The following is an 18,938-nucleotide window of genomic DNA, read 5'->3' as shown; positions in this document are numbered from 1 at the left end:
ATTTCTTGTAAGAATTCCTTTATCTGGGAAACTCAGTATCACTCCTTCAATTCTGAAGGATCACTTCACCAAGTAGTCTTGTTGATGGCAGGGGTTTTTTTTTTCCCTTTTAGCACCTTGGAGCTGGCACCCCCCTTTCTTCCGACCTGCCATATTTTTGCTGAGAAGTCAGCTGAGAGACTTAAGGGGTTACCTTTCCATGACTTTTTGCTTCCCTTACTGCTTTCTAAAATTCTCTTTACCTGTTGTGTCTGTGGGCCTCATCCTGTTTGGGACTGTCTGTGCTTTCTGCACCTAAACTGTCTGGTTTTTTCCTTATGTGGAGGAACTTTTCAGCTGTTACTTCTTTGACTAACTTTTCTGCCTTTCTCTGTTCTCTTTCTGGTGCCCTGTAATGCAGATGTTTGCGTAAGGTTATCCAAGAGATCCTTTAACTCATCCTCCTTTAAAAACAATTTTTGGGGTGGGGGGGTGCACCTGGGTGGCTCAGCGGGTTAAAGCCTCTGCTTTCAGCTTAGGTCATGATCCCAGGGTCCTGGGATCGAGCCCCACATCAGGCTCCCTGCCCAGCGGGGAGCCTGCTTCCTCCTTTCTCTCTGCCTGCCTCTCTGCCTACTTGGGATCTCTGTCAGATAAATAAATAAAATCTTTAAAAAAAAAAATTTTTTTTTAACCATTCAGTTTGTGTATTTTCCATCGACCGTGTATTCCTTCTCGTTATTTTGCATTTCTGCACACATTTATTTACTATTGATTCCCTCGAGTGTATTCTTCATTTCAGTTATTATATTCTTCAGTTCTGATATTTTAAAAATACATTTTCTATCTCATTATTGAAGTTCTGAGTTCCTCCACTCTTCTCTCCAAGCCAGTGAGCATCTGCGTGACCATTAAAATCTATCGGGGGTATTGCTTATCTGTTTTCATTTTTTTCTGAGGTTTGTCTTGTTCCGTTGTTTGGAGCACTCTCCTCTGTCTGCTCGTTTTGCTTGACTTTCTGCATTTGTTTCTAAGAAGTAGGCAGAACGGCTCCTTCTCCTAAACTTGATGGAATAGTCTCCTGCATGGTTGTTCCCCGTGTAGACTGTGTATGTCTGGTCACTTTGGCCAGAGCTGTGGCCGGCATGGACTGGGGAATCCCAGAGCACTCCATACTGGGGTTGCCCTGCTCGGATGGCTGGAGCGGAAATGGGCATGGGCTGGGGCAGTCCGGAGTCCTGGGGCTCTGACAGGTAGCACCTTGGCAGAATACTGAGTTCTGAATTGAGTTCAAGCTCGGGGATCCCAGGGCTCTCCATGCTGAGGGAGTGTTGGCAGGACAGTTAAATCTGGAGTAGACACAAGCCAACATACCCCAGGCAGGATAACTGAAGATGAAGTACATGCAAGCCAGGGGTCCTAAGGCTCTAACCACAAGGGGTGGTCCCAGGGCTCTCTATTCAGAGGATGCTCTGCGAGGATGGTTGAAGTTCAAGTAAGTACAAGCCAGGGTGTCCCAGGGTAGTCCGCCCAGGGTAGCTGGGCCCGAGTCGGGGTACACATCTCGGGGCATCCCACGGGTGCCTGGCATGGCTGCTATCAAGCCAACATGGTAGGAGCCTGGAACATTACGGTGTGCTTTGCACCCATGTTCTCTTGGTGGGATCGCTAAAGCTGTAGTGAGGACTGACCAGCAGGTCACAGTGTGCATGGTGCTGGGGCCACCTTGGTGGGAGGGCAGAGGAGGGGATATGGGCTAGGGGCCCAGGCCTCCCTGAGGCCGCAGGCCAGCTAGGGCACCCACAGCCTACTCCCATCAAGGCGGAGGGGTACATCAACCGTAGCATCTACCAGCCCCTCTGACCAGGAGAGAATTCCAGCAGCTCCCTCCTCCGCCTTTTGGCAGGTTTGAAGACTGGTCCCTTACATTCTAGTTGCCCTTGCAACCCTCAGCGTTTTTTCTGTGCCCATGGACAGACGGGTCTGCTCACAGTCCCTCAGTACTGTCCCTCTCTGCCACAGCTGGTAGCATTGGGGTGGGGCTCCCCCCATCCCCGTGTGTTCCTCTCTCTTGCCATTCTTTATGTGTTCTCTCCCTGTGTTGTCGTGCTGAACCTGTACAGTCAGCCCTCCGTTCTTCAAGAGGATTTGCTCTAACAGTAGGTGTGCATAGGGTGTCTCCTGGAGGAGAGGAGTTTAGGGCCTTCCAGTGTCGCCATATTGCCCCAGAACCAACCTTACTCTCCGGTCCTTTCCAGAGAAAGTGTGCCAAACCCAGATGCAGATGAACGGTAGTTGAGAGGACAGCTGTGAGTGTCCCCAAGCTCCAGCTCTGCCACTTATGGGCATTGTTGGCATAGACGAGTCTGTTCAACTTTTCAGTTTCTTCTTAAGTAGAAAAGAATTCAGTAGAATCCTATGTAAGTTCCTAGCATGGGATCTGGCACAGAGAAGAGCACAAACCCGAAGTACTCCTTCTAAAGATGTACGTTTGCAACATTATCCACATAGGATCTGCAGTGGGTACCAGTTCGAGGTTCCTGTACTTCTAAAACCTCCCTCAGAAAGGTGATTACTTCAAGAAGCGAATATTCCGTTCAGCTTCATAGCTTTCTGTGAAGATACAAACACCTCAAGGAGGGAGTTTTTCTCATCTTTTCATCCCACACACATCTGGTACAGTGCCGGCTCCCAGGACGGGAGGGGTTACATCTTTCGTGAACTCAGTTTCCCTTCTCAAACATGTCTAGGTTCTAAAGGTTGCTGGATGGAAACAGAAACACTTGGGGATGCTGTAGGGTATTAGAAACAGTACTCTCCATCGTTTGTTAGCGACGTGCTCCTGTCCGCTATCCAAGGACATTTTCCTTTGTGCTTTGCTCTTCCTTCAAAAACAACTACTTCCCTAGCCTAAACAGTCTTTTCCATATTTATGCTTTTTTATTGACCACTGGTCCACCGCTAAGTTATCAATGTAGAGACTGTGTCCCTCACTCTTCCTGAGGAAACTTTAGAAGGAACTTTGTGGGTGGCCAGTTTGGTTTCCAGCAACAACGCGCCAGTCTTTAAACACAAGATCAACCTGTAGAAGATGGGCACAAAACATCTGGCTTACCTGTAACCACGTGTTTGCCTTACGCCTCTAGACTGTTCATTTATCTCAGAGTCCCGTGAGAACCAACAAATAGGAAATGACACGCCGCATCGTACATGGCCCCCCACTCTAGGCCAGCAGGTTTTCATGATGGGCTTGCATACAAGACAACAGGGGCTAAATACAGCACCACCTGCCGCACAGAGCAAAGCCACGGAGACTCAAGCTACTCAGTACAGCACCCACAGCACACCACCCCTGGGCTTGACTTCTCTATAGCACAAGACTTCTTCTCTGTGATAGATGTTTAGGGTTTTGCTTTTTGTTTTTTCCTTTTTGCCACATCCTTCTAATCTCTTTCCCTCTCTCCTTCATCCAGTAAATTTCCCAGATTCCCCATTACTGTGAGCATTTTCCTTTCGCCAGATGTGCATGCATGGCAAAGGTCTGAAACTGTGAGCATATGTGGGGTTTTTGGTTTCTTTCCTTTTTTTTTTTTTTTTTTTTTTTTTTTTTTTTTTTTACTATTAATCTCCCCCAACATGCACATAACACACAGAGGCAACTTAGCCGTGGAGAAAGAAAAAAAAGACACTTATTCACAAAGCAAACACAGCTGTCATTTCATACAAAGCCCTTGTAAGATGAGCTACAACTAAAAAAATTCTAGGCCGACTCTGCAGCAATGTTTTTATAACAAACATGTTTATAGTATTATGAATTTCACACTTCCACATTTCTGCACTTAGAAGGTCTTAATCATAATGAATGCCATTTCTGTATTTCTCTTCCGGAAGAGAAATTACCGTTTCCACATGGACGTGAATTGCAGAATTGTTCCTAGAGGCTGTGGAATTGTGTGCCTGCTAAGATGGCTAGAATGATTTCTTTGTAGTTTATGTTTATTCAAATCACATAATTTATGCTTAAAAACTAAACACACTGCAAGTGTTCTTTGCTGAACTTGGTTGGGTCTAACTCTGATATTCTTTAGGGTTTAAGTAAAAAGGGACCTTTTTCCCTCAAATTGAGAAAATACTAAAATCAAGTTCCTTTATGAAAATAAGAAGCTGCTCCAACCCCAACAACCTATTAGTCCTGGTTTTAAATATTATTACTGCTGTGAAATTAGTGAATTAATAGCACATCGAGAAAGATGAGACACTATCATGGTATTTGTATGGTATTTTCATTGTGATGCTGCCTTCTTAATTGCCAACAAGGATTTCAATTCTGGTCACTGCAGTCGAAAATTGAAACATCACCTTTGTTAACTGTGTCTTTAGGGCTCTTTCCTCCTTCCTATTGGCAGAGTTAGATAGAAGCTTATGGGGGTAATCCCCAACTTACAGTAAGGATGGCTTGATGTCTTCAAGTTGGCTGTCAAAAAATCATGATTCCTTTTGTTAGAAGTGATAGTCAAGCCCTCAGTTGAGTTTTCAAATATTTCTTTATCCTACACAATAGATAACAAGAATATTGATAGAAAAAAAAATATTGATAGAAGCCGTAGATCCCGTGAGTGTCTTGTCAGACAGAAGGAAGCAGAGGAGGAGAAGGTTATATAATATGACCGCCATCTTTCTTTGGACGGAACTCACCAGAAAAAAATGCCAATGTGCTTCTAAGAGAGCCTCGAAGACTAAAACATAGATGCTCAGTACTTGATACAGTGTTTCGATGTCACTAATTAACATTCATTTCAGGATGACATCAGTACATTCATCAGAACCTGTTAAATAGGTTTTTAAAACAACTCTAATGACCTATAACTCACATAACCATGTAATTCACCCATTTAAAGCACACAGTTCAGTGCCTTTTGGTAAATTTTTAAATTATGGTAAAATACGTAACAAAGTTTGTCATTGTAACTGTTTTAAAAACTATGCAGTTCAGTGACATTAATGCAACCATCCCTCTTCCCAGGACTTTTGATCACCCCAAACGGAAATTCTCTAACCATTAAGCAGTAGCTCCTCATTTCTCCCGCCCCCACCTCTCAGTAACCTCTAAAGTGGTTTGTCTCTTTTGATTGGCCTATCCTAGGTGCCTCGTCTCAGTGCAGTCCTACATTTGTTCTCTTGTCTGGCCCCTTTTACTTAGCATCAGGTTTTCAAGGTTCATGCATGTTGTGCCAACTTTTCTGTGGCTCACTACTATTCTGTTGTGTATCTCCAACCTCTTGTTTATCCGTTCCTCTGTTCTTTGTTGATGACCGCTTGGGTCGTTTCCACCTGTTAGCTGTTGCGAATACTACAGCAGTGAAACTCATTGTCCAGGTCACTTTTGGAGTCCCTGCTTTCACTTCCTTTGGATATATACCTAGGAATACAGTGGCTGGGTCATACAGTAATACTGTGTTGAGATTTTGGGGGAACTATTCACCTGTTTTCCGCAGCGGCTACACCATTGCACATTCTCACCCACAATGAATGAGGGTTTCAATTTTTCTGCATCCTTGCCCACACTGATTTTCTACCTTTTTCTGAGCTAGCCCCTCTGGTAGATAGGAAGTGGTATCTCGTTGTGGTTTGGATTTGCATTTCCCAGTGACATGGGATGCTGAGCCTCTCTGGATGTGCTTATGGGCCTATTGTAGAACTTTGGAGACATGTGTCTTCAAGCCCTTTGCCTATTTTTTTAATCAGATCCCCTTGCTGTTGCTGAGTTGGAGGAGTTCTAGTTTCTGAATACTAACCTCGTAGGAGGTACGGGATTAGCCAGTATTCTACACATTCTGTAAGTTGTCTCGTCACTGTCGATAGTGATACACAATTTTGATGCACAAAAGTTTTGTTTTGTGAGGTCCAGTTTAGCTGCCTGTGGTTTTGGTGTAAGACTTAATTGCAAAATTATTAACTAAGTTTTTAACATATGCTCAATAGATCACAGTCAGTCGGTCAATAGATCACAGTCCTATTTCAAGGCATCTAGGACAGTGTTTGGCCTGGAAGAGAGCCTGAATAAAGCTAAGAAAATCCAAAGCCAGTCTTTCTCATCACCACACATGATACATTGAAGGCCACGTCAGTGTGGTGTGCTCGGCAACACCGGCGTCTAGAAGCTAGACAGAGGGATTGGCAGAGACCGGGCCAGAGAGGAACCATATGACACAGTACCACGCGGCTGTCCTCTTCACACCATCTTTAGTGACCCTGTAAACCCTTATTGAGCGAAGGCATTAACACATCAGCTGACGAACCTTCCCTCTCCTCCCTTGGCCAACAGGACCGCAGAGAGATGCCCAGGCAGCTCGAGAATTCATCCTGAAGATGTTCGTGGACCTGAACCCAGACAGTGATAAAATTATCTACTCCCACTTCACGTGCGCCACAGACACCGAGAACATCCGCTTTGTCTTTGCTGCCGTCAAGGACACCATCCTCCAGTTGAACCTGAAGGAGTACAACCTGGTCTAATTGTGCCTCCTCGACACCGCCCTTCCCTTCCCTGGTGGGCTATTGAAGCTGTACAAGAGGGACTGTATTTCTGTGGAAAACAATTTGCATAATACTAATTTATTGCCGTCCCGGACTCTGTGTGAACGTGTCCACAGAGTTTGTAGTAAATATTATGATTTTATTTAAACTATTCAGAGGAAACACAGGATGCTGAAGTACAGTCCCAGCACATTTCCTCTCTCTCTTTTTTTTAGGCAAAACCTTGTGACTCGATGTATTTTAAATCCTCGTCATGCACTCGCCCAGATAAGGGTTGTTTCTTTCTCTCTTTTTTTTTTTTCTTTTCTATTGAGCAAAACAAAGCTGATTGCCCTTCCGCTAACCCATCCCCACCGCCCCACCGCACCCCGATTTTTCCCTGGTTACAATGGCCTTTACCTTAGTCCCATTCTGGTCAAGTTTTTCTCCCAAATGATACAGTCAGGACAGCATCATTTGCTTTAAGCCATTGACATCAGCTTAATTTCAATGTTCGTAGTTTTGCTGAAGGATTCTAAATATGAATACTGTGGTGTTCACTGTATGGCCCTGGATACACATACAGAGTTGTTTTATATAAATACATTGTCTTGCCTCACTTGGGGCTAGGATGACGGATGCCCATCTTACGGTGAAGTGTCATTTCTTTTGGATTTCTACCTTCAGCCATAGCTTGGTCGCTCAGAGAGAGATGCACAAGTCAGTAAGGCAAGAACAGAGACACACAGTTTTTGTTTTTTTAAATGCCATGTGCCATGGTCCTTCTACCCACCCTTTTTACCCCTCTCTTTAAATTGCAGATGCCAAAAAATATGTATATGCCAACAGACACTACATTACCCCAAAGGCTGCTACCCAGAATCTTTTTCTTAGGTTGTTCTTGGTTTCTCCCCCTCTTGGTTCAGGTTTTTCCTCCCTTTATTCCCCCTTAGTGTTTGGGCCAGAATTTATTATGGGTGTGTGTTGCCAAAGCTGGCTTTTTATAAAAGGAAAATGGTGAAAATGTAAAAGATAAAAGCCAGTAGCTTAAAATGGAAGAGAGTAAGACTGAGTCCTAAAGTAATTGGCTGAGAACAACCCCGAAACACCAAACAATCGGTAACTGTAAATTTGTTTGGCATGGTCCATTCTTTTCTTTGCTGTGAGATCACATTGTTCAGTGTCCATTCCATGTTGCGTCCAGATCGGCAGTGTAACCCAGTGTCTTTGTGATAGATCACGAAATCTGCTATCTCGTCACTTAAAGCCAGTGTTACTCTTCATGTTCTTAAAGGTCAAGTAGGTCTGCCAAGAACATTGGTTGAGTATTCTGACGCCTCTGATTTGCAAAACCTTTACTTCCTGCTGGTTTATCACCTTTGGGATCTTTCTAAACTGGTCACTGGTTAAGTTGAAACTAAGGAAGACTTGTGGACTCCAGAGTAGCTTGTCAGTGTTCTATAGAACATGTATTTATGTAACTGAACCTACTAGAAGAGATATTGGGAGTTCTCTACGTGCAATTTATCAACAAATGCAAAGAAAAAAAAAAAAAAACACAGCACATGTATTGGTGAGCTGGAGTTGAAATAGGGTTTAAGGAAATAAATCGGGATTGTTTTAAACCTGCTAGGGAGTAGGAATTAGGCCACGACACTGGTCTTACTTTAAGTATCATACTGTTTGGCCCAAGTCTAAACTTCCCTATCAATCACTCTTTGGGAGACAACAAAAGGAAGAGAGAAAACGCATGGCTTATGAGAGGAGTCCAAGGAGTTCCTAAGTCGTGGTGGAATGTTCTCCTTCTTTACTCCCCCAGCCACAAACAACGCAGGTTACCTTTTCACTTTGCTCAGAAAGCACCTGTAATTTAATTAAGAACCCGACTGCCTGTAGGTATAGTGCAATTCTGAATGCTCTCATCATTGTACATACATCTCTTGATATTGCAGCGTCCATACTGGCTTTGTAATCATTAATTTTTTGGCAGATTGAATGTGCTGTATTGATATGTATCTATGTAATTGTATGTCTTATAGCTAATTCACATTTTGAATAATGTTATTTTATTTACTTTTTTAAGAGAGGAGAATGTAAATTTGTCAGTTTATTTCTGACTAGGGATATTTTCTTTTTCCATTTAGAAAAGAAAAAAAAAATCTTACTATCGTACAGAGCGGTACTAGCATCGTGCTGTATAAAATCATTTGCACATTCCTGAGTAGAGGTATACTGGTAAGACCCAAAGGTAATTTCATAGCAAAATACATAAAATCAGTCGGAGCTTTTATACAAACATGGAAACCAACTTTGTAGAACTTTTGCCATTTGACCTAGGATTGGAATATGAGCTTTTATACAATTCATATTCTTATTTGGCAAATGCACAGTTTAGTATTACCTCTCTGATGGCCTTTATTAGAAAGGCAGTTTTAGAAGCTATTGTGATCCACTAAGGAAATGTTTTAACAGCTAGAGACCACTGCTTGCCCAAAAGGGCAATCTTAAATTTGGTGCAGCAAAAAAAAGAAAAAAAAAAACAAAAAACAAAAAAAAAAAACACAGAAAAAAAAAGAAAAAAAAAAGAAAAAGAAAAAAAGGGAAAAAAACGAATAAAGAAAAAAAAACAAAAAAAAAGAAAAGAAAAAAAAGTCAACAATAACATTTGAAGGCCTACAGTGTGTATAGAGAAAACCTCATCACAAGATCATAAGTGTTACAGTTTTAGGGAATCAAGATATTCTATTTACTAGAGCTATAGTAGATGTAGTCGATTAAACATGATCTCAAAGCTCGAAGAAGATGAGCAAACAGGGAAAGATTGTTCTATTTGTCTTTATGAAATTGGGATAGAATTGCTATGCAGAACTGAGGTTTGTGGCTTCACTGTTTGCTGTAGGGTGCATGACAGGATCCCTTTCTGTTGAGAAAGGAAGAAATTGATCACCCTAGCTGCAGTGACGCATGGAAACCTAATTGTATCCACACTAGTCCATGGAAGCTAAAGGATTTTCTTTTCTGTTTCTTTGGGGTTTTACTGAAGGGGCCAGGGGCGGGAAGGGGTTCTTCTCAGTTTTGTATAAAAACAAAAGTTTACTCATGCTTTCTATTATATTGTGATTGCAAGCGTTAGAAGCGTGTGCCACTGGACTCCTCGCCTTCACGCGCCAGGTCATGGAGGCCCGTGGCGAGTGTTTGGTGACTTGGGCATGTCTTATTCAAAAAGAAAAACACAAACACAAAAACCTTTCTTCAGCATACCAAGGCAAGCAGCCATTTCATGACTCACTCAACACATTGCAGTGTACCAGTTTACAGATAATTTTCCCTCTTTCGCGTGACATGGCAGTTCTAAACCCACAGAGAATTCCTCACTTGTAAATTGGAGGTTTGTACTATGCCTTACAGAGCTTAAATTCAGAAGTTTGTGCCTCATATCTGAAACAAAGGGAAATAACACACCTATTCAAAAGTCAATAAATCCCCTCAACGTTTTTTTTTTGTTTTGTTTTGTTTTGTTTTTAAAGACATTTTCATATAAAGAGCTCTGTTGAATGTCATAAATACTGGGAAAAAAAATCTTAGGAACCTGCATATGTTGTTTACTAGCATATGACACCTACAAAAGGTATTCGAAGAACACCTGAAACTTGTATTTTTTGTGTGTGTGTGGATTAACTAGCAAGCCTACTATTAAAAAAAAAAAAAGGTAATTCAGCTAAAGGACAATTTACTTTTTGTACTTTAGACTATCTTGACTGTCAAGGTGTATGAACTGTAATTTTAAAATTTATACTGCCACATGATTGTAAATTTTAGTTGTCTTAAGTTAGGCATTGGTAAAAAGCTATTTATGCTGGATTTGGGTCAAATGACTTATTTGCAAAAAATAATAATAATAATGGGAAGAAAGGGCTGTATAATGAGATACTGCAAGACTCAGATAGTGGTTGGAAATAACCTTCAAAATTACCCTCAATTTCCCTTTGTTTTCAGTTTCTCAAAAAAAAAAAAAAAAAGAATGAAATGAAATATAGAAGAATGTTAACCCGTATCAAAATAAAGTGTACCCAAGTATTGTAATGTATATTGCTGCTCTTCTTAAAATTAAATAAGGGTGTAAAACCACTTAATTGGTAATTGACAACATCTCAGTTGATACAAACAAGGTGTGCTTGGTATACATTACTATTTTCTTCCAAAGATCTCTCTTTGGTTAGAAACACACAAAAATTAAGACTTGTAGTATTGTATGTTTATCTATCTCCACATATTTCCAGCATATGTAGCGTTAATAGGTCTGTCCTGGTAACGATGTGTTTGGCATTTCATTTTGGTTCCATCGAATTAGGAAAAGAAAGGACTTAGTTGTGTATGATTAGTTAAGAGATTTTTGGAGCCAGACACCTGCTGTTTAGTAGACACCTAGTACAGAGTCTAAACTTGTCATTTGTTTTTCCCCTCACAAGAGTAACCACCCATTCATTGCCGTCTTCCCAACTTCCAGTGACCTTTTTTTAAAGATATATAAATACATCCCAAATATTTCATGGGATACTCTTCTTTTTATTATTTAAATTCAATTAGCCAACATATAGTACATCGTTAGTTTCAGATGTAGCATTCAGTAATTCATCAGTTGCATATAACACCCAGTGCTCATCACATCGGTAATACCCTTGCCTCTAGAATCATCTGTTCAAAGTATGCATATACACCTAGCACATAGTAGGTGCTCAAATATTAATTTCCTTCTTACCTCCCTATCGATCATGTATCTTCCATTTTCCCATATGATTCCAACCCAATAGTAAAGGACCTTTCCATGTTATGAAAACATCTATTGGGCTAAATTGGACCTTACTTGGATAAAGCAGTTCTGACTTTCATAGATGCTTTGGTAGATAGGAAAAAACAAACGAATACAAAAACAGGGAGGAAAATATTCTTTCTAGGATATTTTCAAGTCTAGGAAGAAAGATGGCAAATTGCCGTGTAACGTTCAGGTTATGTGGACCGAAACACGTGTTTTTGGTAGATTTATTTTCCTCAAAGAACTCTAAATACAACTTCTTGCTGGATTCCTCACCTGTCATCATGTTGGAAACCCTCACTAGACCTATGTATTTAGGGAGTTTTGTCAGAAAACATTTTTAACTTGCAGTATTTAAAAGAATCATATTTACTGTTCTTAAAATGTCATTCAAATGCATGTATTGTCTATTGTTTGGGGATGGGAACTAGTTTTGCAAAAAACACCTAATGTTGTATAATAATGCCCCAATGATCTTGCTGGTTAAAAATACAGTATTTTTGGCCATAATTTTGTACTACAGTATTCTTCATTCTTGAGTTTTGCTTCTCAAAGTTGCCTCAGCCTCTTCTAGAATTTTTTTTTTTTTAATTCTAGGGACTATCAGAATAAATTTTTCCTTTTCTAAAATACTTTATACTGCACATGCATTGCTCAAGTAGATAGGTTTAGGAGTCTCTAAGCAAACATGAAAAAAAAAATTTTTCCCTTCTATATATAACCAGATTTTAATCTTCAGTGGAGGTATTTGTACTGGTGGCATTTTTTCCCCAATTTTTTAAAATGTGACCTAACCAACTGTAAATACAAATTTTAATAGCTGCTTACTAAAGAAGGAGAGCTGCCTGCCTTCAACCTGTGACTATCTAAGAAGGAATGATTAACTGGCTGAACGAGGCAAGGGCTTGGCTCAGAACTCTTCCTACTTCAGCAGCCATCATGAACCGTCATCTGCACAGGGAAAAGGAGCTATAGGTGTCCTTTGGGGCTGTGACTTTTAGAAACCAACACCAAAGTTTTTGAGATCAGCTAAAAACTAACTTTTCTCTCTCTAGCAGCATTGTGAAGTTAGGGTGATGATGGCCAATTGTTCTAGAAAATCAGCTCTTACATAGGTAGGGACTTGAGAACCATAGCAAAAGCAAAATCTGTTCCTGCTACTTCACTAACCACGTCTTTCTGACTAGCTGCCTGGCCTTGGCTTATGGAATTTTGTGTTTTTTCAAAATACTGTTCCTTCCAAATACTTTACCAAGTGTTTTCAGCTAAAAGCCTTTGGGTAAGACTCTCCTATTCTTAACATGCTTTAGAGACCATTTCCAGTAGATGGTGTCCCCTCTCTAGATCTTCCTATTAAGGGTTAGGGTGACAGGGGGCTAGCATTTAGTACAAGGCCTGGAGGGATCAGTCCCCACAACCTTCCTTCTGAGGAAATGGGGTGTCAGCCAGTCCCCAGCACCCTTCACTCTGTGCCTCTGGGACCTGTGTCCATCTGCATCATCGTCTTGAAGACCCATAGCCCACAGGAAAAATGAACTCACTATACATTATTTGAGCCAAATATTTTAACTTGACCCTTTGACTCATAGACCCAGCCTGATGAGTCAGATGTTTTCGGTCCTACCTTCTGGAAGCAATAAAAGCAGTTGGTCCAAAAACTTCTGCCTTGCTCTTAATCTTCCCTGCCTCTACCATCCCCCCGCCCCACCCCCACCACTGCTGCCATTTTACTTGTAGGTTGTGAGAGGCTGACTGCTGTACCTCAAGAAACCAATTAAACTATCGCAGAAAGGTGGGGTGCAAAGTAATGCTACAGAACAGGGGTTCATCTGATGAGGAACAGGAGAATTTCTGATGGTCAGTTAGCTAGGGCCTTGCTTTTCTTGCTGTCCAATCCTGAGTTCTTACCATGCTCATGAGTTACTCCATATTTAAGCCCTGACTGAAATGTGGATCACAGTTGGAGAGTGGAAGGCTGTGGTTAAGGGTAGGTTTCTGGTTGTTAAATTATCTAGGCCTTACCGTTATCCCTTTGTTTCATTACCATAGCTAATTAAAATATGGATCCAGCTAGGATGAGGAACTCACCCCATCTACTTTGAGGGCGCACCCCAAGTCCCTGTACACAAGGCCTTGGTGATAAAATGCAGGTCTCCTTAGAATCTAAGAAGCACAGGGAGTTCTGCAGACTTTTCTCCAAATTCTTACCCCTGAGAACTTTGAAATCTGACCTGTGTTGAGTTTCTCTTCCTGTTCTCTTTAAGAAGGCAGAGGCCATACTATTTTCCTGTCCCATAAGTGATGGGTAAAATAAGGCAACTTACCCTCTGGGGGTTAGGGAAGGAAAAAATGAAATAAGATGGGATCGGGAGGGAGACAAACCGTAAGAGACTCTTAATCTCACAAAACAAACTGAGGGGGGCCGGGGGCGGGGTGGTAGGGAGAGGGTGATGGGTTATGGACATTGGGGAGGGGATGTGCTATGGTGAGTGCTGTGAAGTGTGTAAACCTGGCGATTCTCAGACCTGTACCCCTGGGGCTAATAAAACATTATATGTTAATAAAAAAATAAAAAATTATATTTAAAAAAGAGGGTAATTAAATCAAACCCTGGTAACAGAGCTGATGGCAGACCTTCCACAACCTAGTTTGGAGAGTCGCTTTACAGCTGAGCAGACTGGGAGCCAATCCCATCCAGGTGGGCTATGTAAGGGCACCTGGGTCTATCACTGTTCCCCAGTTCACCCAGTACATGGGTATGGTGGATATCTCAAGTATCTTTGGAAATAAGAGGGCTGGTACAAGACCGACAGGTGATGCTTGGCAAACACTACGAGTCTGCAAGTGGAAATCCTACCCTGTATGCCCAGCTGCCAAGAAGCTCACATTGCTGACAAGACCATGTTCACGTCTGCTCTGGGGTGTGCCTCACCTAGAACGCCATGCCGGTTGGGAACCCCACACTGCCTGCCATGCACTGTCCAGTCAAGGCATGAGCTAGGGCCCCCTTGATCCTCCTCCATCAAGGATCGGAGCAGCAGTGATTACATTCCTGGGATCAGAGCAGTGTTCACAGAAGGGGCCTGCTATTGCCTGTGGAAGAGCCAAGGGCCAACCCCAGTAGGATCTGGGTCCAAGTTTATCAGTGGGGGACAAGCGGGGCAGGACTGTGGTACTGATGTGTAGTGTGCGCTCATCTCCATGGTGTCAATAAATATTGCCACCATGTCCCATTTTAAGCTACTGATTTCTGGGGTCACTGAACCCAGTTGGGAACAGGTCCTAACAATGATCTCTCTCATGCTGTTCCTGCACACACCCTCAGTCCCCTTAGGATACCACCTTTCTGTAAACCTGGAAAAAATGGCCAGCTGGCTTATCACACCCACAGTATGAATTCCCTCCCCTTGTGACCTGGAGCCAATTACCAAAGAGCTCTGTGCTCACGATGGCCTCAGAAATGGCACCTTAGCTAGAAATATCAAGTACTTTGAACTCAAAAGGAATTTAGACATCAGATTCACCTAACACTTTGTAAGTATGAGTGTGTGTGCACGTGTGCATGGGAGAAATGTCTCAGCATCTCCAAGCAGCTCAGTCAATGCTGAAAAAAAAAAAAATGCTTGTCCAAATGCTCACGTTCATTGGGGACCCAGATTAATCCTCCATCTTTTGAACACTGATCTCTCAACATATGTGGATATACATGTAGAAACTTACCATGGTTTGACCTTGAAGTTGTATACACATGCACGCCCGTGAGTATAGACAGCCTTGGTTAAGAGAAGCAGTTTAACTCGCAGAAAAGCATTCTTCACCTTGACATGATCAAGACAGAGAAGATCATAAAATCCACAGCTAACATTTTCTGTAAGAAATGTTTTCTTGCCAGTCTTTCCAGGTGTTATCTTAAAAGAGCTCTGTTCCATCCAAGCAAGAACACACCTCATGACAAACTATAAATATTTCTTTAGAAGGGCGGATGAACCTAGGCTGGAACTTCTCGGTCTGAGCAACAAGGAGCTGCGTTTTCAGCTGCAGCAGGGCTTCCATGAAGTTACGGAAGTTGGATGATGTCTTAGCCAAATTACAAAAGCCAGGGCTACACGATTTGGCTGCACCATCACTGCTATTTCTGTTCTAGAGCTACATCTTCTCTGTGCAGACTGCTCACCTCCCATGAAGGATTAGGACTTCCCAGATCCCACGCCTGAGCCACACAAATACCTGCTCAGAACCACAACCTCTGAACCACGGGGCACAGGACCGCTTTCGTGTCACGTGCTCCCGCTGACTGAGGGTGGCCACACTTCCACGTCCCCTGCTCCACATGGGGGCTGCTGAAGATCCTTCTTTTTCAGGTCAGGAGCTGCCTGCATCCTTCCAGGTTTCTCTGGCCACAAGCCAGAAACCAAAAGCCAAAGCCGCAGGAGTGGTGCTCAAGCAGGGAGGGACAGGGCTGGTGGACGCATACAACAGCTGGCGACCCTCATTGGCAAACTACAGGCTTATTCTGCACTTTTTTGGAGGGGCCCCAGCAGGCCCCACTTCCTTGACAGAACCTGCTCATTAACACACCCTCTACTGGCTGTTCTCTTCCCCTGCGGTTACTTCCAAATTCTCACTATGCTTTTGGGGGTCCTCTCATACACAACTTGCACGAAAATCCTTTGCAATGGTCTGCTTTGAGGGAAATCCCAGATAAGACATTAAGACCATCAAGGGATGACCTTCACATACAGGGAAGCAGCCACAGGGACTTGTCCAAACCCGTCACAACCAAGGCTTCAATACTTGGCCTTCAAGTACTTGGCCTTGAGTACAAGTGCAGCTGATGACTGAGGTCCCAGATTAGCACCTGGACCTCTAGTATGAACTGAAGTTGCTACACAGGCCCCACAGTGGGAGACTAGATCTAGCAATAATATAGTTATGAAAAAAAAAATCCCACCTATTACTGGAAGCTACCATTATCGTATCTTCAAAAGATAATCCATTTCCATTATTGAAGACATTTCCATCTTATCCTCATTCTGTTTAGAGGATGTCACTACTCCTTTCCTCTACCTACCCAGCTCCCACCACTGGCTCCAAGATGAGCCCCGCCCCCACCCACATCAGCCCTAATTGATTCCAGATGTGCGAGGTCGGCTGTCTCCTTTGTGTCTCTAAGTCACTTCAGTCTTGTTCCCCACCCCCTCCCAGTGGCTGGTGCGGACATAATCATAGGCAGAGAGGAAAGAATATTCCATCACAGAATTGGCGCATATGGTGACATTTAATTGAAAAGTAGCACAAAAGTAAGGGAACATTATCTAGGCCATGTTCTGAAAGAGTATCTTCCTTCTTTGAAAAACTAAGTTTCTCTAATTTGACAGTTGGTCAAAGTATATACTTAGAAAAAATTAAGAAAGCTATATTTCAAATCTTGATGAAACAGGACTTTGGAATGAGAGGCTCTCCGCCGATACAAAAACTTGGGCCACAATTTCATTAGTAATAATACCTCAATATTGGTTCTAATAGGTCGGAATGTACATACTATATTTAGCTATCTTATTACTTTGTGGAAGGAATCAGTTTTTCAGTAGGGGTTACACACCTGTATATTTTGTGATGATCGATAGCTAAATAAAGCCCTGTTCACACTCAAATGCTGTTATCTTTTTAGAAGGCATTATGAGGATTCCAAATTATTTCTTAAGACCAACTATCTTATTTAAATACTTTTGCCAGCCATAATTCTATAAGGAGTGACAAAGTATTTCCAGAAAGAAATAAACTACAACAAAATTCAGTGACGGCTTAAAACATTTAAGAAAAAAGATGTTCAAAGACATGTACTATAAGAATATATGCCAACGCATCTGGAATTTGGGCTAAAATTTAAGCAAACTCAGAAGGAAAAAACTTAGTGTTGAAGTGAATTGTGTTTTTGCAATTAGGCACCAAAAGCCTAATCCAACAGTTCTAAATATGATTGATTCCGGAAAATTTCTAGCAAGACTGACTTGTCACATTTCATGTAGCCTACAGAAATGTGCATAATCTCTCATTTTTCTCCACTGTTTATACATTTTAAAAATACGTCATCTCAGTTATTCAGATGGCAGTTTGAAACCCCTTCCCTAGCTTCTAACTCTTCAATGTTATCATCACACATCAACCTTTTCAAGATAAACTCAAAAACCTCCAGGATTGGGGCACCCGGGTGGCTCAGTTGGTTAAGCAGCTGCCTTCGGCTTGGGTCATGATTCCAGGGTCCTGGGATCGAGCCCCACATCAGGCTCTCGGCTCAGTGGAGAGCCTGCTTCTCTCTCTCCCCCTCTCCCTGCCTCTCTGCTTACTTGTGCTCTCTCTCTAGCTCTCTGTCAAATAAACAAATTTAAAAAAATAATAATAATAAAAACCTCCAGGATTGCCTGGTCCAGGTATACTCACAGAATCACTGAAGAATGGGAGCATTGATTCACTTTTTGACATCCCTTTAGAATTACATTTTTTTACTTCAGATGGGATTTTTCCCCAATAAGCACTTGTGATCTGCTGGTGTTAAATACCAGCAGAGTTAGGGATAAATTCGATTGTGAGCACTATAGATTCTACTACACATAATCCTCCAAATATAGGCTACCACCCATGGGATAGACTCAGGAGAATGTGATCAATTCCTATGGTTTTAATTCTGGGCATTTTTGACCTGAAATCTGTTTGTAATCTTGCTTGATGTGGGGGAAGTCAGGGAGCTCAACAGTGTGGTGTGGACTGGGGGCACAATTTTGACCATCAGAAGAGAACAACTCATTCGTAGGACCTCATATATTTGAGTTTGCCTTTGCTCTTTACTATGTATTTTAAGGATTTTTTTTGAAACTTTAGTCTGCTAAAGTGACTTACACAGATTTCCACACTTCCCCAGTCCCCTTCACATATCAAAAAGTCTGGAGTAAGCACTACTTCATTTTTTATGAATTAACCACGAATCAGCTGATTTCTCTAAGGCTTTAAGGCATTTCTTCATGGTCACAAGATGGCTGTTGCAGTTCCAACCATCGCTCTTACACACAAGGGAAGACTGAAGAAAAGGACAAGAGTACTTGTGGCAAGAAAGCAAGAGCTTTTCCACTTTATGACACATTTCTGCTCACACTGCGTTGGTCAGATCTGTATCCTATGACAAACCCTCTAAAGAGGCCAACTAAGGAGAAGACCAGAAATGAGAGTTAAGTCACTTAGGGTCATGCACCATGAGTGTATGTATTAATTTTAAAAACATGGACTAAATATGCAGAAGTCTTTCAGCAGGGGAATGTGAACCACATCAGATGGTAGAGGGAGACCATTTAAAGGAATAAAGAAATTCATAAAGGCTTTACTAAACTCTGATCCATGGTCTGGAAAACAAATATGCCCACTTTCCTCCTGGTTTCTAGCATCTATTAACCTCCCTAACCATTACCCTGGGTGGTTTCAGCGAGCTATATGGAAAACCCATTTGGCAGCCTAGACTTTGGATCTTTCCATCTTCATCTTCAGTGATCCAATCCTCTACTCCACTCCAGCCACCCACTTTTGTGATCACTCTTCGCATTTTAACTTCTCCACCTCCAAAGCACTAACTCAAAGATCT

At 42.1% G+C, this 18,938-nt stretch overlaps 1 protein-coding gene across 1 annotated transcript in view; it reads left to right on the top strand.

The window, feature by feature from the left end:
• Nucleotides 1-11,818, top strand: part of LOC309845945 (guanine nucleotide-binding protein G(q) subunit alpha) — a 306,083-nt gene extending 294,265 nt beyond the window's left edge. The window contains exon 7 of the mRNA XM_082694485.1: nucleotides 6,305-11,818. Coding sequence (XP_082550611.1) covers nucleotides 6,305-6,495 — 191 coding nt within the window. The 3' untranslated portion in view covers nucleotides 6,496-11,818. The remainder of the gene's footprint in view (nucleotides 1-6,304) is intronic.
• The last annotated feature ends 7,120 nt before the right edge of the window (nucleotides 11,819-18,938 follow it).

Source organism: Mustela nivalis (assembly GCF_964662115.1).
Source record: "Mustela nivalis genome assembly, chromosome: 13".
Classification (NCBI taxonomy): domain Eukaryota; kingdom Metazoa; phylum Chordata; class Mammalia; order Carnivora; family Mustelidae; genus Mustela; species Mustela nivalis.
The sequence above is the reverse complement of the archived record's forward strand: the minus strand, read 5'-3'. Positions and strand labels throughout refer to the sequence as shown.